Source organism: Oryza brachyantha, chromosome 12 (genome assembly GCF_000231095.2).
Source record: "Oryza brachyantha chromosome 12, ObraRS2, whole genome shotgun sequence".
In the NCBI taxonomy this organism is placed as follows: Eukaryota; Viridiplantae; Streptophyta; class Magnoliopsida; order Poales; family Poaceae; genus Oryza; species Oryza brachyantha.
The window spans coordinates 2,615,196-2,638,977 of record NC_023174.2 but is presented as its reverse complement, the minus strand read 5'-3'; the positions used below and the strand labels follow the sequence as shown (position 1 = coordinate 2,638,977).

Below are 23,782 nucleotides of genomic sequence, written 5' to 3'. Positions count from 1 at the left end.
GTAAGAATCTCTCCAAACTAGAAATATAACCATTTTTGAAACAGCTAGTCATCAGCTCATGCCGCAAGACGTTGGATTAAGAGCGCAACCCTCATGCTTCTTTCTCAGGTTGGGGTTTCTTCGGATCACATGAATTTTACAGGAATTTCAGAGAAAACAGTTTCAATTCCTCTAAAATCCCTGTAAAATTCCTCCAAAACGAAGAGGGCCTTGAGTTTGGAACCTGAACAGACCTTCGTTGTTAAGCCGGAGGAAATCACCATTGCCGAAAGGTTGCATTTGCACGGCAACGTCGCTTTGAGCTGCACTGGCAATCTGGCATAAAAAAAAACGCAAGAATGGATCTGCTTCACATTACCTCAGCTAGCATGGCATAATTTTCATTGCAGACACCATGAACTGTACAGTTCAAACTGTATTGATGTACAGAGTACAGACACCAAAACTCATGGCAGGACGAAAGCAGCTACATACTCAAAAAGAGCACAAACACGTCATAAGGAGGCGCTATTTAATACTACATCACCATTGAGCATCCTCCTTCACAACAGTTACAACAGCAAGGAATAGGAAAACGAATAAAGAAAAAAGAACACTAGCAAGTGCCAATTTCAGCTTCAACAAAACCATAGGAGCTGAAGTGCTTAACCCTGAATTTCCACTCGCCCTTGGCGGCATCGAAAGAGATGAATTCAGCACCCTGCTCCTCGGCTTTCTTCACCAGCATCTCCTTGTACTTGTCTACCCTTGGACCCTCTGTGTACAGATCACCTGTCTTCTTGTTCATGCATTGGATATTCATAAGAGTCACTACAGCGGGTTTATTCAGGCCCTCACCAACCGGAGGCTTCTGGCTGTCATCCTTGTACACTATCACTTCACGGTTATTGAATTCCACAATCGACTCCAGATCAAGGCCCCTCACATCAGTTTCTCCAATAAACTGGATGCTACCATAACCATGACGTCCCACAGCGAAGTCCCTAACATGACTGCAGTAGCCTGGTTCAGCACGTTCTTTGGCAGCAAGCTCCTCCAAACTAGGCTCTGTGTAATAGTCGGCATGCACCAGCTTAGGCACAAGCCTCTCAACAGAAGTACCATTTCCTTGCCTTATCACAATCTCAGGCCCATTTGATGCACGGTCATCAGGGTGGATGCCATTTTCAATCAAAGTAGACCTGGTTGGCGAAAGGACATTCTTGTTGAACTCCTCAGCCTGAGCGCCTGCAAAACATCCTTAAATTAGCAATTCATAATTGCACATTTAGGTTCACAGCAAAACAGTTAAATATGCAGCGATAGTAGAGGCAAAATGAAGGAAACAAACAATTCTAAATGATGATTTACGACACCGTGCAAGCTGTCATTGCATCGTATGTCATGGACGAGAGACACAAAGGGGTAAAAATTTAACATGAAATTGCATGTCAGTGATGTAGGATTTCAGTACTGAACAAAGAAGAATTACCTTTATGTTTATTGATATCAACTGAACTCTTAGGAATGGGCTGCCTGTCAACAGTGCCACGTGAAGGCCACTGATCAATTGGACGGATTATGAGATTTCTTGGGTTCTCTCTAGGAATGAAAAAGGCATCCGCTTTTGGTGTTGCAGGAGATTCATCGTCATCAGCAAAGAAAGGGACCTAAAGGGATAAAAAAAGATTATCATCATGTTTAATGCTTTCTTAATGAGAAAACTTCAACAAAGAAAAGCGTAAAACATATTGTGACACAAACTTGCAAGTATACCTTGCCATCAGATATCGGATTATATTTTCTTGGAAGCACTTTTATCCTTCTCTGCGACAAATGCCTAGGAACCACCATGGATAATGATGTCCTGCTCGCAAGAGGCTTTTCAGCAACCTGGAAAGCAGCAAATGTCTCTATCAAACACATGGAATTTTCTTGTCTTTCCTACTCATAGCATGGAAATGTTCAGCAGAGGAACTTGTGAACAACCCAACTACTACTGCGTAGGTGCCCATGTACTCTACTAGAACAATTAAGATTGTAAGAATACTAACCGGCAAACTTGAGATTCCATATTGAACAGAAGGGGCTGATCCACCATTCCCAATGGACATCTGAGGCATGGCTGGCAGAGTACCAAAGGGATTTGTAACAAGAGCTGGCTGCATGACCATATTGGATTGGCTAGGAGTTCTGCATTTAATATGAAACAGGAAGTTATAAATTAAAGGATGATGCATTAGCCTGTCATAATAATGTGTCCCAAATTATAGGCTTTCCCAAAACTCATTTGTGAGGACAACTAAATTGTGATACTTGTCAAAACCCTGTTCTATTAATCTCGGCGTTATATCAGTTTGAACAATCACACTGTGGTTTAATTTCAACATAATGCATATTAAAGTAAACCAGTGGTTTCACCTATCTAAAAGAAAGAAATAAAAAAGGAAAAAAGAATTATTTGCATTCAAGAAGTAAATGAAAGAGATCATACGGCTGTCCAAAAGGTGTCTGATTCATAGTGTTGGAAATGCCAGGAAATCCACCGGTTGCAGCTACAGTAACCATGCATGCACACAAACAAAAGTAAGTTAATCCAATTTTGCTTATCAAGTAAAAGAATCTGAGATTGGTTAGGAGATAAAACACTAACCTGTCTGAGCTTGAGGTTGGAAAGAGAACATGCTTGGAGTTTGAGCGGGTGCAGATTGTTGAAACGCGGTCTGAATCAGGAGCAAAGTCAATGTGTTAACACTGATACTTTTAAGAAGGAAAGATAAGGAGCAAATGAAAAGAGAATAAGATAGAACATAGATGTATCAGTGTTAGAAGGGAAATCAACCTAGCCTAAATAATAAAATAGCTAGAATATAGATGCTTACAGATGAAAAAGGTGAAGGTGCGCTGCCAAACAGTCCACCAGTCATCCCAGGGGTAGGTGTGCTGAATAGGCTCCCAGTAGAGAAAGCTGGCGTACTAGATCCAAACCCTGATGGTGCCTGGCTAAACGGTTGTTGCCCAAATGCTGGGGATGAACTAAACAGCCCAGCTGATTGAGTGTTAACCAAGGACAAGCCAGTACTGAATGAACTGGGGTTTGTTAACGATGTGCCGAATGGAGAAGAAGAAGCAAAACCAGGAGTGGAACTTGCAAACAGAGAACTACTTGTTTGAGTAAATAATGGGCTACTTGTAGTTGATGCAAACGGACTGGAGCTTGCTGCTGATGTATTATTGAATGGTGAATTGAACAATGATGTTGAAGTAGAACCGAAACCAGTTGAAGGCTTGGCAGCAAATGGGTTGTTAACAGACGTCGATGGGAATGCACTTGCCGTGTTTTGGGGAAATTGATTGTTCAGTGCGGATGGGAAGCTAGGGGTCACTGCTGGAGTTCCTGAAGGATTAGGTCCACCTGAAGGTTCAAAAATCAAGAGTTGCTCAACAGTGATACGGAAAAAGGCATATGGAACCAAACATATAATAATGCAGAATGAACTACAGGAGCATAAAAGAGCTAGTTTTATCAGTCGATTTTGTTATTCTAATCAACAAAAAATCAGTTGGAACTAGCAGAAACTAGTACATAATAGTTACTTCGTTTCTTTTAAACATGCAAATGCAATTAACTATGATGGTTCAAGAGATAGCAAATGAAGCAAACAACTCACTCCCCAAAAAGAGACTCACCTTTGTCTCCACGCTGGTAATCTTCCCACCTCAACTCTTCATGACTCTTTGTTTTGTATGCCTCCATGGCTGATATTGAATCCAACTTTGCAGTGGGCTGAGCACCACTTGTAGCACTGTCCGCATCAGGAGTTTGACTATAAGGTTGAATTCTAGTTCCTCCAGCTTGGTTCCCAAATGATGTTTGGCCAAATGCCGGTGCTGTTGTCTGTGAACCTGAAACCCCAACAAGAAAACATTCAAGATGGAATGGATGAAATGCGGTATCACCATGATAAAAAACAACAAAGACTGAATTATCAGCACAAAATAAGGGAAAGAAAAGGTTCACAGATGCAAGACACAGGGTCAAACAGTTATAGCATGTCAGGGTAAGACAGTAACATGGTGTCTGTCACAGCTAAGCAAGCCAATTTGTGTTAAACATAATTGTGAGAGAAACAAAATGAGAACTTACCAAATGGAGAAGTCTGTGCACCAAAAGGAGACGTAGATGTTCCAAAAGGAGTGCTACCAAATGTAGATGTTGTTTGACCAAAAGATGGTGAAGAGCCAAAGCTAAAAGCACTAGTTGATGTGCCAAACGAAGCTGAGCTCGAAGCTCCAAATCCTGGAGTGCTACTTGCACCAAAGGCTGGGGTACCTGAAGATCCAAAGCCTGTAGAACCAAATGCTGGGGCACTGGTAGCACCGAACAAAGATGTTGATGTTGAACCAAATGCTGGGGTGGTTGAGCCGAAGGAAGGTGTAGTTGTGGCACCAAAGGATGGTGTGGTTGTGGTGCCAAAGGCCGGCGTGCTTGATGCACCAAAAGCACTGCTACCGAATGCTGGTTGTGTTTGCTGGAATGTGCCCCCAAAAGCACTGGACTGGCTAGGAGAGGAACCAAAACCACCAAAGCTTGGCTTTTGTCCAAACAATGATCCTGAAAATTTGCAGGTTGTTATGTCATATCATGTCCTACAGAATACAAGATCTGAAGAGCAATTAAAACAACAACATCATGGGCTGTCAATAGCCCACTATCAGGAAAATTCAACTGAGCATCTGTATAACAAAAGTAGAAATTGTAACACATCATGATTCATGTTTCTGGTATAACCATGGTTACTCAAAATGCTCAGTAGAATTTACTACTGTGAGAGAACTACAAGATCCACATGTCAGCCTTTCTACTCTCATCAAGAACGTTTACTGTTCTTAAAAACAATGAGGCAGGCACACATATTCACATACAAGTTACTGAAATTTCATACTTTCACGAAAGGAAGTGTAGGTACACAGTACAGTGAAAACTTAAGGCAGATGAAATACTCTCAAGATTATATCACCTTTTGCTTGCTTGTTTTGTTTCGTAGACTGCAAAGAAATACTGTCACGTCACCTTTCACAAACTTCAAACACCCAAGAAAAATATTCTTAAAATAGTCAATATAGATAGCAAATTCAGCTCCAAACTGTTGTCCTGGATAGCACAATCTAGGAAGTGGCACTAGACAGACAGTCTATACTAACTCTGTTCTAGAGTTTTCATGTTTTCAGCAAACTTAGGCAACCAGCATTGCCAGTCAAAGAATAAAATCAAATAAGAACATTATTTCAAGCATTGCATTTTTTTCTGCACAAACTATAGTGGGAGCATCAATTTATAGAAACAAGATTGAATAACTGTGCATACCAGAAAAGGAAATGGCCTATTTGAGAGCTAGGACAGCTTTATAGACACTTTTACTATTGTAGAAATGAAATGTTGAGAAAATATGAGCATCTAGTAAATATCCGAAAATACAAACCGCTGCTTTCTAAATTGAAGAAAATGATATTGTAGAAATAAAAGGAATGCCAGAAAATACAAACCGCTGCTGCCAAAGGTGGATGATGTGGCGCCAAACGCAGGTGCTGGTGATGCACCAAAAGCTGGCGTAGAGCTTCCAAATGGAGAGGATGACGGAGTGCCAAACGCCGGAGTGGATGGCTGGCCAAACGCCGGAGTGGACGCCGCGCCAAACGCCGGAGTGGACGGCTGTCCAAAGGCCCCAGTGGACGTGGCGCCAAACGCTGGAGCGGATGGCTGGCCAAAGGCCCCAGTGGACGTCGCGCCAAAAGGTGAGCTTCCTGTCTGCGCGCCGAACGCTGAGGTGGGGCTACCAAACGGTTTTGGCGCAAAAGGATTGGAGGCGGAAGTGCTGGCCTGGCCAAATCCTGTCTGTGCTCCGAATGGGTTGCTTGACGTCTGGCCAAAAGGGCTAGTGGACGACTGCCCAAATGCTGCGAGGAACAGACATCTCAGATCATATCGCATCATATCAACATAACAGATGCTAATATACACTCGTTGCGTTGCAGGAATGAAAACAGTTAACAAGCAATGCATCGCAGGCAATTAATTCGCAGAAAACATGATCCACAATGCTATCGACAGTGGAAGACACCCCCCGTGATATGAACACCGTGATACGGCACGCAGCGCGGAGCATCGCATCGCATTGCAGATCTACGGAGCAGTTTTACTGGAAATAATAAATTCAATACTAATACGAGGCGGAGCAACGAGGAGCCAGAAACCCTAGCTAGGGCAGCACGGCCGAAAGGAATGGCGGATGCGCGAGAGGGGATAGAGAAGCGCGCAGGATTGGGGGGGGAGGGGGGGGGGAGGGGGGGTTCTTACGGCTGCTCGATCCAAACATGGCTGCTTGCTCAGGGACGAGGTCGGTGGAAGCGGCGGCGGCCACTCGGGTCCCCCTCGTCCTCCTCCCCCTCGCCTCTCCTCTGGCGTGGGAGGGAGAAGTGGGATCGCCGGCGGGTAGTGTCTTCTGCGGGCCAACTAGGATCTACGAGGAAGAGCGGCGTGCGGGGGAGGGAGGGCGTGCGAGCTGCGGCGGCGGCGGCGCGGGGAGAGGTTGGGGAGGGGAGGGGACCGGAGGGGCGGAGCGAGAGGAAATGAGGTGGTGAGAACGCAAGGGCAGCCGGGGTAGATATGTTATTATTCTGCTTGTGCTTTTCGGTTTATACTTCTACCGAGAATAAAAATAGGGTTAATTATATCATATCATACAATTATAAATTTACTAATTTTAAAATATGTCAGTACTATTTGAAAAATTATAAGGATGTCATTATAATTTTAGAACTAGTTAAGATATGTCATTATAAATTTTTTTACCAAACTTTTCTTGTACATACAGGAGGTGTAGTGAACATCAGATAGGCAATATGGTCTAATTTTTTTAAAGGGAATACACCGAAAAGATATAAAGTGAGTTCTCAAATTAGGAGGTGTTTAGTTGGAAAAATAAAAATTTTTGAGTTTCACTTCAGACGTTTAACTTGATGGAAAGGGGTTTTCGGATACGAATGAAAAAACGAATTTGAGGGCTCGCCTAGAAACTGCGAGACGAATCTTTTGAGCCTAATTAATCCGTCATTTGCGTATGTGGTTATTGTAGCACTTATGATTAATCATCAACTAATTAGACTTAAAAGATTCGTCTCACGACTCCCCACATAACTATGTAATTAGTTTTACGTTTCATCTTAAATTTAATGCTATATTTAGATGTCTATATATTCGATGTGATGTTTTTGGGCGAAATTTTTTTAAGACTGATCGAGGCCTTATTCCGTAGCAGGGGCAGAACGCTGATGGGAGCCGCGTCGCGTTGGTTCAACGCGGATGAGAAACTGGCTTGAGCCTTGGGCGGTTGGGCCTCCCCGTGATCGCGTCGGATTTCCGCCAACACACGTCGCGTTGAATTTCCGCCAACGGAAATGGGCCCATTTGCAAATGTACTCGCCCGGCCCATTCCATATAAATGGGAAAGTTCACATGGTAGCATTTTCGCTCGTTTTTTTAGTTCAATTATTTATTAAATTCGTTCCAAATTCATTCATAGTAAGTTTTAATGTGAGATGTTTCTACATAGAAAGATTCTATATCAAAAAAAAAGTTTTATGTATAAATTTTGTACATATAAAGTTCCATATCAAAATGCTAGAAAATTCGCACACCATATTTTCGTTTCTGCTTATGCTTATATGCTAAAATTTGAATTTTCAATCTTAAATTTAGAGTTGATTTTGAGGTTTTTTTCATTGAAGTTAATTTTTTAGCATTGGTTTTTAAATTTCTAAAAATAAAAGTTTTGTTAACAAATTATTTTTTTTGTAAATAACCCCTCGGTATTTGAGACATATTTAAGTCCATGTGTACATGAATGGCGCAAGGGGCAGAGCTACACATGTTGTGGTCACTACACATTTGCGAGAAACTTAATAAATTGACCAAATTAATTCTCCTCGATCACTAATCATCTTGATGGTGGCGACTAACCATCTTTATAAATTTTTTAGTAAGACAAAGGGTCAAACGTAGATCAAAAAGTGTCAAAAAAATCGGAGGGAGAACAAAAATCTTTGTCTCTTTCTCATTTCTATTATCTTGCACATAACTTGTTTCTATTATCTTGCACATAACTTGGTACTGGACGAACCCTACGGGCTCAAATACCGCATTCGACTGGACCTTTAAATATCTCTTTTAAAAGAGCTTTAGTGTTACATAATCTTACTTTATGGCATCTTAGTTGCTAAAGTTGTGAATGTTAGGTTTAATGAAGATGAAGACATTTTTAGATGGAATTTTCACCAGAATGGTCAATTTTCTGTTCATTCGATGTACTCATCCATGCTCCAGAGAGAAACAATTTGATTTAAAAACTGGAAGTTCCTCTTAAAATAAAAGTTTTCGTGTGGTATTTATCTAAAAGAGTTATTTTAACCAAATATAACTTGGCCAAAAAAATGGAATTGTAGTAGGAAATGTTGATTTTGTATGCATAATGAAATTGTACACCACTTTTTATTTGTTTGTCATATTGCTAAAATTCTTTGGAGAATTACGTGTATCTCCTTTGAATCCACTGATAAGTATTTTGCATATGATTGGAAGTTGGTTGATTGTCGTTGATTCAAAAATGAACGACCAATACTAGTAGAAACATCTACGTTTTGTTGGGCTCTTATGTTTACTATAAATAATATGTTTTTTTACAAAGCTTTAACTAATCTTATATGCAGGTAATCCTCATTCCGATTTTCTGCTCAGTTACAAAATGTGTGATGATGATAAGGAACTCAGTTTTATGCATGCAGAAGTTTAGAAACTACGTCCATTCAATTTTTCACCAAATATTGAAGGATATTTAGTAATAGCTTATCTTATACATAATGTATCTCCTTTCTAGTCCAATGTCTCCCATTTACATTTTGTCATCATTAAAAATTTGATAGTTCTATGTGTTAGGTGCACACTATATAATACTCCTTTTGTTTCATAACGTAAGTTTTCTAGCATTGTCTAGATTCATATGGATGCTAATAAATCTAGACATATATATAAACTGTATACATTTATCAATAATGAATTTAGACAAGGCTAGAAATACCTACGATATGAAACTGAGGTAGTAATTGGTTGTGGCTTCTTTTGAAGTAAATATCGGATGTTCTCATCTATTATCTAAATAAAAAATAAAATCATGTTCATATACACTATCACAACTACAATGTTAATGTCTAAAGTGACAATAACCATGGTGATGATGGTCTATGGAGCGGTGCCGGATGTTAGGCCAGTCTCGAAGGTTTCATGGATGTGTCATGCACATTAATTATGTGACACATCAGCAAAAAATGAAATATTTGCATGAAACTATGAGAAGATATAACGAATTAGTTTCATGAACATAAAGCTTTTGGGCACCGTTAACAAGTCCTCGGTAACGCAGTGAAACTTGCATTGAGGGGTTCGAGGCTTTTCATACAATCAACACTCTCTACATATGATCAAACTTTCAGCAGTAATTAAATGTTTTATTTAGTTTTAGAAATAATACAATGGAATGTTGCACTGTGAGTAGTTGCTTTATGTATCGTTTCATCGAGTTAGCTATCTTGGAAATTGTATAGTGAAACTAAGCATTGAGACTGGCCTTAGTGCATTTCGAGAGTGGGTGCAGCTAGATGTTGAGCACTTGCATTTATTCTCTAAAGTATAATTAATTATTGCTCGAACACAACTATTTCAATACACACCTAAACGATTTTTGCACTTTTACAAATAAAACCCACTGTGATCAATGATGCATGTATATTAAATAATTTAAGGTGTGTTGTGATTTATAGACTTTCAAAAGATAAAGGCTAGTACAAAATACGTTTTTTTTCAAAATATAAATAAAATGCACAACACACGTATGCTGAGTTATCTTACAACTTCTCCACACCTAGTTTCAAATAGAACTAGGCTAGAGGTTTTCAAACCACGGTATAAACATAGATGCTCTATGTACCTGGGCACGCGCTTTTTAATTGACTCGGATGATTTTTGGATTTGATTATTCGTATTATTTAATTTTTATATAAATATGTAAAGTTATAAATTATTCTTAAATTTAGTTTAGTAATAAATCAAATCATAAAAGAATAATTAATGATTATATATATATATTGAATAAGAGGAATATTTCAGTGTGGATCTAAAAGTTAACGGTATCAATAAAAAACGGAAGGAATACATCTCCAAAGAGCCGGCCAACATCTCTTAAAATTGAAAAAGTTATCATAGATCTACCAAAAAAAATTAACACTAAATGCCAGACATGAATTTAACTAATTACATAAATTTTGTAAAGTTCCTGCAGCTCTGAATCATAACCAATCAGCAATTCGCATCTGAAAAAACAATTCCCAAGCCCCAACTCCTAACCAACCCATGTAGGCCCACCACTCCCTTAGCGGGTCCAGAACCTCTCTTATCGGATCCAATCCGCGCTCCCGTCCGAATTCCGATTCCCCAATCCCACCTCCACCCCACTTGCGCGGTTGCGCCAATCCAAATCGCCGCCTCGCACCGCACCAATCCATCCCGGCATCGGCATGGCCGCGCCCCAATCGGAGGTGGTGGTGGGGCTGACGGCGACTTCGGCGGCGTAGCGCTCGCTCGCTCGCTGCGGCGAAATTCGGAGCCTCTCTGTCTTATCGGATCTTGGGGGGCGGGTAGACCCGTTTCCGGCGATCGCCGGCCGGCCGGCGGACGGATGGACCCCGACGGGCGCCTCCGCCGCGCGCTGGCCGCGTTCGGGGGCGACGCCGACGTGTGGGAGCTCGTCGACGCCGCCCTCACCTCGGCCGCGCGCGACCGACCCGACGAGCTGCGCGCGCGCCGCGACGGCATCGTGGAGCGCCTCTACGCCGGCTGCCGCGGCTGCGACGCGCGGCGGCAGCCGAGATCGGCCGAGGCCGCGGCGGCGGCGGCGGCTTCTCCGGCCTCGCCCGAGGAGGAGGAGGCGGACGTGGACGGCCTCGACGGCGAGGACGACGAGGGCGGCGCCGGCGCCGGCATGGAGAGCAAGATCCTGGCGATCAGGGACTTCTTGGAGGACCCCGACCAGGTCCCTTAAAAAGATCCCATTTTTACTCCGGTTTGGCAAGCGTACTACGATTTCACTCGCTCACTTCTTCTGTTACCAAACTGTACTTTGTGTATGGTTTCGTCACAGTCGGAGGACGAGCTGGTCAGCTTGCTGCAGAGCCTCGCAGACATGGACATCACCTACAAGGCTCTCCAGGTGAAGAAGCACACTTTTCCGCCCCCATTTCTTTTGCTGATCCGCTTTTTGTTGGCGCAGAGGATGGAGTGAAAAAAAAGTTTGTGTTTCTGATTTGTGCAGGAGACTGACATCGGCCGCCATGTCAACGGCCTGCGCAAGCATCCGTCCGGTGAAGTCCGGCAGCTTGTGAAGCTGCTCGTCAGGTGATAGAGAAAACGGATTTCTCTGATTAGGAGTACGTCCTATGCATTTGGGTGGTGATTAAATCGTGTTCTGATTTTTTCGTTTGTTTGGTTCTTGTGCGATTCTATGAAGGAAATGGAAGGAGATAGTGGATGACTGGGTGCGGCTGCACAACTCCGGTGGGGATGGTGGCAGCTCGGTTCTAAGTATGGTGTTGTGTTTTGTTTCAGAGTTTTCCTGATATGTTTTTGCTTTAAGTGATAATTTTGATTGATGTCATTCATCTTTTTGGTAGCAGCTGATGGCGACTCGCCTGATAAAATCCAAGGCAGGAACTACCAAAATGCTCAGGTAACTTGCTCTTCAACAATCCAATGTTGGCAAACACAGTGTTTCTTGATTAGCAATGCCCCATAATTAATTTCATCACACTCCCTTCAGTTTTTAATAAAACTTGTTTTGGAGAAAGCTATGGTTTTGGTACACGCTATTGTGCGAGGAATATTCCTAACCCAATCCATTCAACTGTTAGTTTAACTAACACACCACATTCCGTTGCATGAGAACCATACTTTGCTCAAGTCTTATAAAAGAAAGGAAGAAATGAGCCATGAACACCTGTTTTATTGTTATCTCGTTGCAGGTTTCAGATTTCAAGTATTCTCCCAGCCCACAGAGGCACAGTGAGTTCCCAGTTTCCCACATCTACTTTTTCCCCCTCTAGGCAGCATCTATTAGCTTCAAAGATCTCTTACTGTACTGATAGAACTTTTATTTGGACACTAGATGGTTTGAGTTCAGAGAGATCTAGCAATAACAACGGCATCGAGTCAATGATTGAGAAACGCAGAACAAGCCCGGCCCCTGCATATCATAATAACAAGCAGAATAGCAGCATCAGCTATTCCACTAGTTCCTCCTCTGCTCCAGTTGTAAGGCTAATCATACCATCCTATTATTTTGTTAAGCCCATTTGTTGTTATTGTACAGAGATTATGCTCTTTGTTTTGTTTAGAATATATCAACAAAGGTTCTCCCAAACAAAAAGTTAGAGCAACTTCCATCAGCATGGACCCCAGATGTTGTCATCTTTTGACTGCAAGGCACCACTTATTACACATTTGATCTTATCCTATAAAATAGTGACAAAGTTAGCCATGTTCCACTTGCTGTGAGAGAAGATGCTAGGGCATACACGACTCTGAATCTTCTCTGCTTATTCGTTGCAAAGCAGTGCCTACATTTTGACTGGTATTCGTAAATACTCTGTGCAGAGGACTATGAGGGAGCAGAAAGATACTCTTATGGATCTTGAGAAGCTTGATTCTGCCAGAAAGAGGCTCCAAGAAAACTACCAGGAAGCACAAAATGGTAATAATTTCATGACATAGTGTTCTTTCCTACGTTGTGACTTGCACATAGAATAATATATATAAGGATAAATGGCTGATTAAATGTAAAGTAAATATTCATCAAAAGGTATCTAATGTTTTTCCTCATCTTACTTTGGCAGCGAAAAAGCAGAGGACAATTCAAGTGATGGATATCCACGACATACCAAAGCCGAAAAATAGAAACGCCTTCATCCGCAAGGGTGGAGGCGGCCTCCCTGGAAAGCACCGGTGATCATCATGCAGACCTGCAAATCTGTAATTTCCAAAAGACCCAACGAGAATAAAAAGAAGAGGATGGACTGCTTTTTATTTGTTTTTCGGTATTGTACCATCACTTTTACATTGGCTATTTAGCCTAGCCTATCCTCCGGCAGATCACTGTAGTATTTGTCCAATTCATGAGGCTATGCATCTGGGTTCCCTTATCAAGAAAAGGCTAACAGACTTACAGTGCTCGTTTGTGTGGCAATTTCTTCACTTTGAATGTAGCTTGTTTAAGATGTTGCTGCCATTTTCCCATCACTTTTGTGTACATCACTGAATCCTGAAGGCTGAAGGCCATCTTTGCCTTTGCAACTTCAGAATAGAGAAAGAAAGAGTAGCATTTGGTTGTGCAAGATTATGTTAACTTGGAATATGGATATTGTATATGCTCACATTAATTTGCCTGTATATCTGAGCTTCAAAGGCCATACTGTACCATGACAATGCAATGCTGCCGCATGAACGGTTTTTTCCTTTTAGAAAGGTCTTGGACAATTTATGAAAGAACACTGGAGCTTTAAAGCGGATAATAAAGGTTGTGTTATTTTGGTTGATGAAAGATTATCCGGTTTTCTGATAGCTATTTATTATGGTAAACAATAAATTTTATTATTATGAAATTGAAAAAAAAATGTAATATACAAATGTGTTATGATAAACTTTTATATACAATTTTTTTAAAAAAATACACCGTTTAGCGTGTCGTAAAATATGCGTGCAAAAACTGATGAATAATCTGGTGGAAGAGAAAGCAACCAAGATGTAGTATTAGAAAAATGTCAACCTTGAGCATTGACTGCTTTCAAGATATTTTTTTTTCTTTGCACGTTTTGCCAGTTCGTGCTCACCTCTTCCCTGTTTTAAAATTGATTGTGCATTTGAGCAGCCATCATAGTCAAAACGGCAGCCATAGGAGGCTTCAGCTGCTCCCTTCGTGGGCAGCCTGTCCTTGCCACCATGGCATGGCCACTCCATCAGAGAGCATTCTGCGTTGCTGCTCAAAAGAACACACCTATTAATATTACTCAGGAGACTGAATATCTGGTTTTGTAATGGTCATTTAAGGATATAAACGATGACTCTGTTGATAAAATTTTGGTTTCTTAATAAAAATCATACGAGAAACTTTCACTTTAAGAAAATGTTGCAAAAATATAATATTAGAAGTTTAGAAAGCATTAAAAATCTAAAATCCACTGTCAGAAAAAAGAACATAACCCTATTCGAACTCATAATTTCTAACTAAATCGGGGATGCATGATAATGAAACTAGGCTGGATTTATTTCCATTATTGAAAATAAAAACGACGAAAGTAATCTAAGTACTAAAACCATGAAAACTTTCGAACATTTCTCGCCGGATTGATTTCCATTATCAAAGAAAACTCTGGCCAAACTGATCAAAGTTTTAAAAACCAAACTTCAAACACTACTTATACCCAAAAAACTTTTGTAACAATAATATATTTCACGTGTTTTCAACACTTGCATTCTAACTTTTTCTTTATACTTATAAGCCAAAATTTATATTATAAATCTTAAATTTGGAGCTGATTTTCGTGTTTATCATCGAAGTTTATTTGCATGTATTTGTTTTTTATCGGTAAGAATACTTACATAAAAGTTTTATTCATAAATTAATTTTGTGTTTACAAATATACCGACTAGCTTTATCGATAAAAAACCAAATAATCATAATTTGGGAGGGGAGGGACACCTGTACTTCCACCTCTCATTCAAGCCCGCTAAATCCGAAGCATTGACCAATTCAAACGGGGCGCGCACGTACCCGCCACAACTCGCGGCCACCCACCCCAACCCAACCACAGCTTCTCTCTCCCGCCACCACCTCCTCCTCCTCCTCGCCGTGCGCGCCACCCATCGACCATTGCTGCGACGCGCGCCTCCATCCATCAGCCATGCCGCTGCGCCGACGAGACACGGACAGCCGGAGCCAGGCGCCGCACAAGTCCAGCAGCTTCTCGCCGGCCAGCGCCCGCGACGACGGCATCAGGCAGCGGGAGGCGATCGACCGGAACCTCTCCCTCGGCGCCGCCCGCCAGGGCGACCACCACGAGCTCAGGAGGGACCTGCACCCGGTGCCCGCCGGCGCCGCCATCAAGGAGGAGGGCGAGGAGGAGGAGCGGGATGGCGCGGCCGGCGACGGTGCTCCCGAGGGCGGTGGCGCGGAAGGTGCGGGGAGCGGGGAGCCGGACCTCGCCGCGCTGTCGGTGGAGATCGACGCGTTCATCGCCGGGCGGGAGGGCGGCGAGGCGGTGAGCGAGACGGCGCTGGAGAGGTTTGCCTCCGCCGTCGAGATGGAGATCGCGCAGTCGGAGTCGGCGGCGGACAGGTGGGCCACGGACGCCAACGGCGAGCCGCGGGCGCTGCTCGCCGCGATCTCCCGGATCGCGGCGCTCGCGGCGTCGCTGGCCAAGATCCCCGAGGGGAGCGGCGGCAAGCACACCGCCGGCGCGCACCGTGTCACCGCCGTGCTGCACCGCGCTATGGCGTTCCTCGAGGACGAGTTCCTGGCGCTGCTCGACGGCCCGCGCGTCCCCAAGGCGACCAACGCCGGCGATTGCTGCAAGACGATGAAGCGGCCGCCGTCGTTCGAGCAGGCGCAGCACGATTCTGACCGGTGCGTCCTTCCGATCGCGGCGGATGCCGGCGCCGGAATAGGGGAGACCGCGCCCCCGTATCCTCCCGAGACGGTCGACCGGCTCCGGTCCATGGCCGACGCCATGGTCACCGCCGGATACGTGACGGAGTGCACCCAGATGTTCCTGGTGGCTCGCCGGAACGCGTTCGACGCGTTGCTCCGCGCGCTCGGGTACGAGAAGGCGAGCATCGACGACGTGGTGAAGATGACATGGGAGGCGCTGGAGGCGGAGATCGTGGCGTGGACCAAGGCGTTCCGGCACACCATCAACGTCGGCCTCTCCACCGAGCACGACCTCTGCGGCCGCGTCTTCGCCGGCCGCCACGCCGCCGTGGGCCGCGGCATCTTCGCCGACCTCTCCCGCTGCGTCATGCTCCACATGCTCAACTTCACGGAGGCGGTGGCCATGACGAAGCGCGCCACCGAGAAGCTCTTCAAGGTGCTCGACATGTACGAGGCCATCCGCGACGCGTCCCCGGTCATCGACGCCTTCCTCTCCGCCGAGCCAGCCGACGACGGCAGGAACAGCACCGCGCTGACCGACCTCAAGGCGGAGCTCAACTCCGTCCGCTCCCGCCTCGGCGAGACGGCCGCCGCCATCTTCCGCGAGCTCGAGAACTCCATCCGCGCCGACGCCGGGAAGCAGCCCGTCCCGGGCGGCGCCGTGCACCCGCTCACCCGCTACGTGATGAACTACCTCAAGTACGCGTGCGAGTACAACAGCACTCTGGAGCAGGTGTTCCGCGAGCACGGGAACCACTCCGACGGCGGCGACGCCGACGGCCACGGCGGCAGCCCGTTCGCGGCGCAGCTGATGGAGGTGATGGAGCTCCTCCACGGGAACCTGGAGGGGAAGTCGAGGCTGTACAAGGACCCGTCGCTGAGCAACATCTTCCTGATGAACAACGGGAGGTACATGCTGCAGAAGATCAGGGGCTCGCCGGAGACGAACGCGATGCTCGGCGAGGCGTGGGCGAGGAAGCAATCGACCAACCTGAGGCAGTACCACAAGAACTACCAGCGCGAGACGTGGAGCCGCGTGCTCGGCCTGCTCCGGGACGACGGCGTGATCACGGTGAAGGGGTCGGTGCAGAAGCCGGTGCTCAAGGAGAGGTTCAAGCAGTTCAACGCCGCCATGGACGAGATCCATCGCACGCAGGGCGCCTGGGTCGTCAGCGACGAGCAGCTGCAGTCGGAGCTCCGCGTCTCCATCGCCGCCGTCGTCGTGCCGGCCTACCGCTCCTTCCTCGGCCGCTTCTCCCAGACCTTCAGCGCCGGGAGGCAGACGGAGAAGTACGTCAAGCTCAGCGCCGACGACGTCGAGACCATCATCGACGAGCTCTTCGACGGCAACGCCGCCTCCATGACCAGGAGGCGGACATAACAATTTGGTTGGTTGGCTTGGCGCGCACGCAGGCAGATCAGGATGGCGGGAAAAAAAAGAGAGAGAATTAATTTGAGCTGATTAAGTTACTGGTTTAAGCCATGTGTTAATTAATTTGTTTTTTTTCTTCTGTTCTTTTTTTTTTCTGGTTAAGAAGTTGATTAATTCGACCAAACAGGTGATGTACTACTACTTACTGAATTATCTCAGGGCAGATAGATGTACTGTGTCCATTAACGATTAATCCATATATGTACTTTAATTTTGCCTGGTGATATTGACCTCTTTGTTTGTTATTACTTAACACTCTGACAATCAAAACGTTTGTAAATTTTAAAGCATCAAGTTGACACCGGAAAGGTAGTTTCATTAAAAATCAAATTGGGACAATTCAAGCAAATTCAGAGTTTTTCTTCTGGTGATATTTCAGACCATAATTTCAGTTCACCCCTTTTTTCGTGTAAACCTTGGCATCTCTCCACTGTGTAATGCGATGGATCCATCTGCGTGTACACCCCAAACTTGAAGTAGTGTTTGTAGCCGCCGTGTGTAAAGAGTTCTGTAAACCATCAGCGTGTGTAAATAGTTCTGGAAATGTTCTTAACAAATTTGACCGGCCAAAAAGTAGATGGAAAAGGTGGGATGGGCTTAACTAGTTAACTACATAGACAGCTTTGAGGACAGAAAATTTACGAGAATTTTACAGAAATTAAACTGTTGTCTTTAAAGTTCCTGTAAAATTCTAACATTGTGAATTAATGAATGTTGATTTCCTCCTAAACCCTAGAGAGGTGGAGTAAATACATAATTAGTATGGGCCTCAACACGGTCCACACCAACAAAAAGTACGCTATTATGTATTGGTATGAACAGCAATTCAACAATCTGAATTATCTGATGGACATTTCACACTTTTGTTCTGTCTTTATCAGTTAGAACAATATTATTTTAAGCACAGAGCATGTTCAGCTTGACGATTAGTACTTGCTCCATTTAGTTCCATAATTCTTGACATCTTGAATAATCACATGATTTGACTATAATTTTCTATTATATATATAAACAAGTTAAACAAAAAATTGACTGTATGAAAATATTTTCTAAGACTATAATCATGTTTTACACTTTTAGTATCTTCAACCTAAGGGGGGTTGTTTAGTTTACAAATTTTTTTTGCAAAAACATCACATCAAAACTTTAAACACACATTTGAAGTATTACACTTAGTCTAATTACAAAACAAATTTCAGATTTCGCCTGGAAACCGCGAAACGAATCATTTGAGTCTAATTAATCCGTCATTAACACATGTTGGTTACTGTAGTACTTATGGCTAATCACGTTCTAATTAGACTCAAAAATTTCGTCTCACTATTTCCTCCACAAATGTGTAATTAGTTTTAATGTTTATATATATTTAATGCTTAATTTAGATATCCAAAAATTTGATGTGATATTTTTGGGGAAAAAATTTGGGAACTAAACGGGGCCTAAATATTTTAAAAGCTAATAATATTCAAACTATAATAATTTGATTTTAACCACGTTTAAAATAAAATTATGTAATTAGATGGAGTAAGCTAGTACTTTTTTTTAAGAAAATGGGTAAGCTAGTGCTAGGAAGCTCTCAAGGCTTTTGATAACAAACGGCTGAAAGCAGCAAGAGCATCTCTTCCAAACCCAAGTCGCAAAGAAATGAATACGTGCAACCAAAGTTTCTCTCCCCCTAGGTTATCTGTCCATTATTAGCTGGTTAATCAGCTTTCAGTTTTTCACACACACTAACAGATTGCTTGATTAGATACCGAAAAAGCCAATCTTGTTATTCTTGGCGCCAATTAAGCAATCAACAGAAACCAACCACGCATATGGCAACACGAGATGGCCATGGACCTCGACCTCGCCGTGCAAGTCTCCCGCCAGCCCGTCTCCGGCGAGGACTTCGCCTTCGCCACCTCCGACACCGACGCCGCCTTCCTCGTCCTCGCCCACCTCCCCGGTACGTAGCAACACCTGTCCCCGCCCTTTGATTTGGTCGATCGACATTGTTGGTGCGAGCTAGCTGTTGCGTGCAGGGTATGACAAGGAGGAGGTGGAGGTCGTCGTCGGCGAGGGCGGGAGGGAGGTGGGCGTCGTCGTCGGTGCGAGGAAGGAGGACTCGTTCGCGGTGGAGGCGGTGGTCGGGAGGAGGCTCCGGGTGGCGCACCGGCAGGTGGTGGAGGGGTTCTGCAGGGTGTTCGACGTGCCGGACGGCGTCGAGGTGGGGCGGATCTCTGTCGGGTTTGAGGAGGACGATGATCTGCTCGTCGTCGTCATGCCCAAACTGCGGCCGGCGCCGGCGGAGAGCGGCTGCGGCGAGGGCCGGCTTGACGTCGAGAGCGCGGACACGGAGTGTGGGTCGTCCAACGCCGAGGACTTCGAGGTCGAGCCTGAGCAGGACGACGTCGCCGTCGAGACGGAGGTTGAGCTCGACGACGAGTCATCGAGCCTCGAGTTGGAGTACGAGGACTGGATCGACGTCGAGTCTTCGGAGTCGGAGCCGGAGCCGCCGCGCGACGTTGCGGTGGAGGCGCCGGTGCCAGTGGAGGAGGACGTGCCGGTGGAGGAGGAAGTGGCGGTGGAGACGCCAGTGCCAGTGGAGGAGGACGTGCTGGTGGAGGAGGAGGTGGCGGTGGAGACGCCGGTCGCGGTCGAGGAGCTGCCGCCGACGGTGGTCGACATCGAGTGTGACGTCGTGTTCGAGCCGGCGTACCGGGAGCTGCCGGTGGAGACGCCGATCGAGGTCGTCGGGCCGCCCCACGTCGAGCCGGCGCCTCCCCCCGACGCGCCTGACCCGATCAACATCCCCTGCGTCGTCGAGGAGCCGAAACCGCCGGCTGTTGCGGACGAGCCCGAGGAGCCGAAGCCGCCGGCCGCCGTGGAACCACCAGCTGAGGAGACGCCAACCGCGCAAGAAGAGCCAGAGCCAGACCCAGAGCCACCGGCGGCGGAGGAACCACCTCCCGTCGATCCGGAGCCCTCCCAGCAGCAGCCACCGGAGGAGACGCCGCCCGTAGAACCGGCGGCGCAAGAACAACCGGTGCAAGAGCAAGATCCACCGGCGGCGGTCGAACCGCCACCCGCCGAAGAAGCGGAGCCGGAGCCAAGGGCCGGAGAGGAAGAAGAAGACGAAGAATCCTCTGGAAGCAGCGAGAGCAGCGGATCGGAGAACGACGGAGGCGGGAACAGGACGGGCAGTGGCCGTCGTCGGCGCAGGACGGGGCAGGGGCAGGGCCGGCGGCCGCGACGCAGGAGGCGCGGCGGGCTGTCGCTAGGGATGGTGGTGGCGCCGGCGGTGATCCTGCTCGCGATCCTCGCGGCGAGGAGGCGGCGGCAGCAGCGCGCGCCGGGCGGGCAGTGAGGTGAGCTGGCGCGGTAGTGGCGCCGGTGTTGGACTGGACGACGCGCGCATCATCCAACATGACGTAATTGTGTGACGTATTAGGCGCCTTTTGTGGTTTTACGCCTTTGTGGCATATTGTTATACCGTATAAAATGGAATTTTTAGTGTGTTTGATAGACGCGCTTGATCTTTTCCAGTGTGTCTTCCGTTTACAGACTTAAAACAAAGATAAAAGGGTATTTTTATTGGGTTAATTAGATCCATACCATTATAAATACGCTAGTTTAAAAAATGTCATTACAATTCAACTAATTGGAAATATGCCATTATAATTTTTCGTCTCTCCGAGACATGCCATTTTCTACACCTTAAAGGACTACTGTATTTTCGTATTGCCTAAAATGCCCTTTACTTCATCTCGATCTTATCTTCTAAGAGAGGACTGATCCCCCGGCTGCCGCTGTTGATGCGCCCTGGCCGCTGTTGTCTCCGTGCCATCGCTGCGCCGGTCGACCGCCCTCGTCGTCGCCGCGCCAGCCCCTCGCCATCCAGTTGTTGTGCGCATTTTGTTGAGCGTGTCACATGTAGGTTGATCTGATGGACGGTGGTCGGCTCCATCCGGCACCGGTGCCAGTGTCGGGACCATGGAAGCTAGCGAGAGAGCACATGAGGCTGGGGGTGTACCACGACATGCTGTAGCGGTTCAGGGACGCCGACGCGCCCGAGGCCGTTGGGCCGACAATCTCTGGACGCACTTCCCCCGCTTCAACGCCAGGTTCCTATCCAAGCTTAGTTCTCCCTTCGTCTCTGCGTTTGAATGTTCGATTTCGTCACAAAGTTTCATCTTTGATCAAATACACACATGTCAAAACTAAAATTTCGATGCTCTAATTTCTGATATGGCGCGCCCAATGTTCCTAACAGTAAATTTTCCCCCTTGGTTTTAATCAATCTCTTTGCTTGTTCTTTTATTTTGAGGCTGCACTTATGCCATGATGTCAAGGTTGAGAGGGCAGAAGGTGTTTTGATGCACATGAAGCTGCTTGAAAAGCTGTCGCCGTTGACTCCCCCCGTCGCCGCACCAGTCGGCTGGCCGCCCTCGACGTCTCCACACCGGTCGGTCGCCGTGGTCCACCTCTAGTCCTAGGGGCATGTTGGGCAATATGAAGGTCTAACAGCCTTTATGGAGTAGAAAATGAAAATGTCTCTTAGAAAGTAAAAATTATAATGGCATATTTTCAATTAGTTGAATTGCAATGGTATTATTCTAAATTGGTATATTTGTAATGACATGGATCTAATTAACCCTATTTTATTTGGGTAGGTGGGTGGGGGGGGGGGCATTGGTATTCCTAAGAACCTACCATGCAAATTTGTAAGATCACTGTGGTGGATTTTTCTAAGCCAAAAATGGATTCTCTTTCAACGAGGTAGTTCATTAGTAAATGATTAATTGAGTATTGATTATTCTAAACTTAGAAAATAAGCTTGTTTGTTTTAAAAGCAACTTATATATATAAGTTTTTAAATACGCTATTCGAGAAATGTGTTAATAGAAAACAAGAAGGTTGCTCAACCGATTTGCCCAAACAAACTCACCTTTTTCTTAAACCTTAATCCCACTAAATAACCCAAAAATATTTATATTTTGGGACAGAGATACTCACAAACAATTTGAATTTGATATGGAAGACGCACCGATACACCAAAAGATTTCCAAACCTAATTTAAGGAGGCTTACGTCTACAGGGGCATTTAATTTTTTGCCACTCTTAAAAATAGATGATAACAAATTTGTCACTCGCTGTCTATGACAGGTGGGTCCTTTACGTGTCTACGATACGTGGATCCAGTGATAATAAATCTATTATGACCAAATGTATATTATGACCAAATGCAAGAGCCGCAAAAAAATTAATTATTCCTAGGCAAGAGGCTCACGTCCATCTACATGTTCATGCTCGTGGATCTGGGCTCGAAGCCCAATAAACACAGAGGTATCACCATTTAGCTTTTTAAAGGAAAAAACGAAACGACATACTTATATAAAAATTAATTTATAAATTATATATATATATATATATATATATTTATCTATTGATTGTAAAGCAAACGTCAAAACCATCTCCAACAAATTTAAGCATATGCAGAAGAAAGCAAAAAGATGAGTATGCAAAACATATATACTACTAATAAGACAAAAGCTATAATTAGATATACTTTTGTTTTTTTTATGTGTTTAACTTAGGCAGACTTTGGTATATGCCATCCAGAAAACATGCAATTAGCATGGGGACATGGTAAAACACATGAATCCTATATTATACTAAAAAAATGTGTAATTTGCTGAAAAACACTAAAACCATCATTTTCTATTTCTTAAACAAATGGAGAGAAAAATAGTGCAGAAAAGACAAGTTTGTCCAGCCACTTCCTTTTTCCACAACTAGTGCAACACGGAATAACAACGATTTGTTTTTTTTAATCCTCTTGTTTTCCTTTTTTTACCTAGAGAATAGGACAAGAAGGGGGAAAGAGAGGGCCTGAGGGGCATTTCCATCTTCTCAGAGAAATCTCTCTCCATTTAATTGGAAAATAATACAATAAAAGCTTTAGGCTGCGTTCGGCCATGCCAACAAGTTAACTAAGCCTCCCTCGTTTTCCGTGCGCACGCTTCTCAAACTGCTAAACGGTGTATTTTTTGCAAAAAATTTCTATAGAAAAGTTGTTTTAAAAACATATTAATCTATTTTATATTTTTAATAATTATTAATTAATTAATCATGTACTAATCTATTACTACGTTTTCTGTACCAGGACATAAGTTAACTTATGCTCTCCTACCAAACGGGGCCTTAGTGTACTATAGTAAATTACATGTTATTAAGATAGAGCCACATCTTTGGGTGCGCTCGTTTCACCCAGTTGAGATAAAAAAACGTCTCGTTTTTCGTTAGCACGTTTTTCAAACTAAAATGATATATTCTATGTAAAAATTTTCTATATAAAACTTGTTTTAGAAGATCAAATAAATCTATTTTTTAAATTTTTAATAAATAATACTTAATTAATCATATACTACTTACGTTTATCGTTTTCTGTGCGGTTAATTAGCTTTTACAGCCAGCCGGTTCGAACGCAGCCTTTATGGAGTCCCCCAACTAATTACACTTTTTTTGACAGCACAGTATTTACGCTTTTGCTTATGCTTATAAGTCAAATTGAACTTGTAAC

General features: G+C 44.6%; 4 protein-coding genes across 4 annotated transcripts; 3 read left to right on the top strand and 1 right to left on the bottom strand.

Annotated features, from left to right (window-relative positions):
- Window positions 1-354: 354 nt before the first annotated feature.
- LOC102711851 (nuclear pore complex protein NUP98A) lies at window positions 355-6,574 on the bottom strand. The gene is made up of 11 exons (XM_040529337.1): window positions 6,338-6,574; window positions 5,527-5,937; window positions 4,127-4,594; window positions 3,670-3,885; window positions 2,862-3,394; window positions 2,633-2,702; window positions 2,474-2,534; window positions 2,034-2,172; window positions 1,756-1,872; window positions 1,472-1,649; window positions 355-1,227 (listed from the first exon to the last, which is right to left on the bottom strand). The coding sequence occupies exons 1-11, from the start codon at window positions 6,354-6,356 to the stop codon at window positions 596-598; spliced, it is 2,844 nt and encodes a 947-aa protein (XP_040385271.1). The 5' UTR covers window positions 6,357-6,574; the 3' UTR covers window positions 355-595.
- A 3,928-nt stretch (window positions 6,575-10,502) lies between these two features.
- On the top strand, window positions 10,503-13,599 carry LOC102711581 (probable mediator of RNA polymerase II transcription subunit 26c). The gene is made up of 9 exons (XM_015843329.2): window positions 10,503-11,120; window positions 11,229-11,297; window positions 11,400-11,482; window positions 11,595-11,668; window positions 11,761-11,813; window positions 12,106-12,145; window positions 12,249-12,394; window positions 12,737-12,833; window positions 12,976-13,599. The coding sequence occupies exons 1-9, from the start codon at window positions 10,767-10,769 to the stop codon at window positions 13,086-13,088; spliced, it is 1,029 nt and encodes a 342-aa protein (XP_015698815.2). The 5' UTR covers window positions 10,503-10,766; the 3' UTR covers window positions 13,089-13,599.
- A 1,336-nt stretch (window positions 13,600-14,935) lies between these two features.
- LOC102711309 (exocyst complex component EXO70B1-like) lies at window positions 14,936-17,410 on the top strand. The gene has a single exon (XM_040529601.1). The coding sequence runs from the start codon at window positions 15,040-15,042 to the stop codon at window positions 17,164-17,166; it is 2,127 nt and encodes a 708-aa protein (XP_040385535.1). The 5' UTR covers window positions 14,936-15,039; the 3' UTR covers window positions 17,167-17,410.
- Window positions 17,411-19,053: 1,643 nt separating this feature from the next.
- Window positions 19,054-20,770, top strand: LOC102711031 (fibrous sheath CABYR-binding protein-like). The gene is made up of 3 exons (XM_006664303.2): window positions 19,054-19,165; window positions 19,242-19,819; window positions 19,862-20,770. The coding sequence occupies exons 1-3, from the start codon at window positions 19,054-19,056 to the stop codon at window positions 20,564-20,566; spliced, it is 1,395 nt and encodes a 464-aa protein (XP_006664366.2). The 3' UTR covers window positions 20,567-20,770.
- Window positions 20,771-23,782: the final 3,012 nt, after the last annotated feature.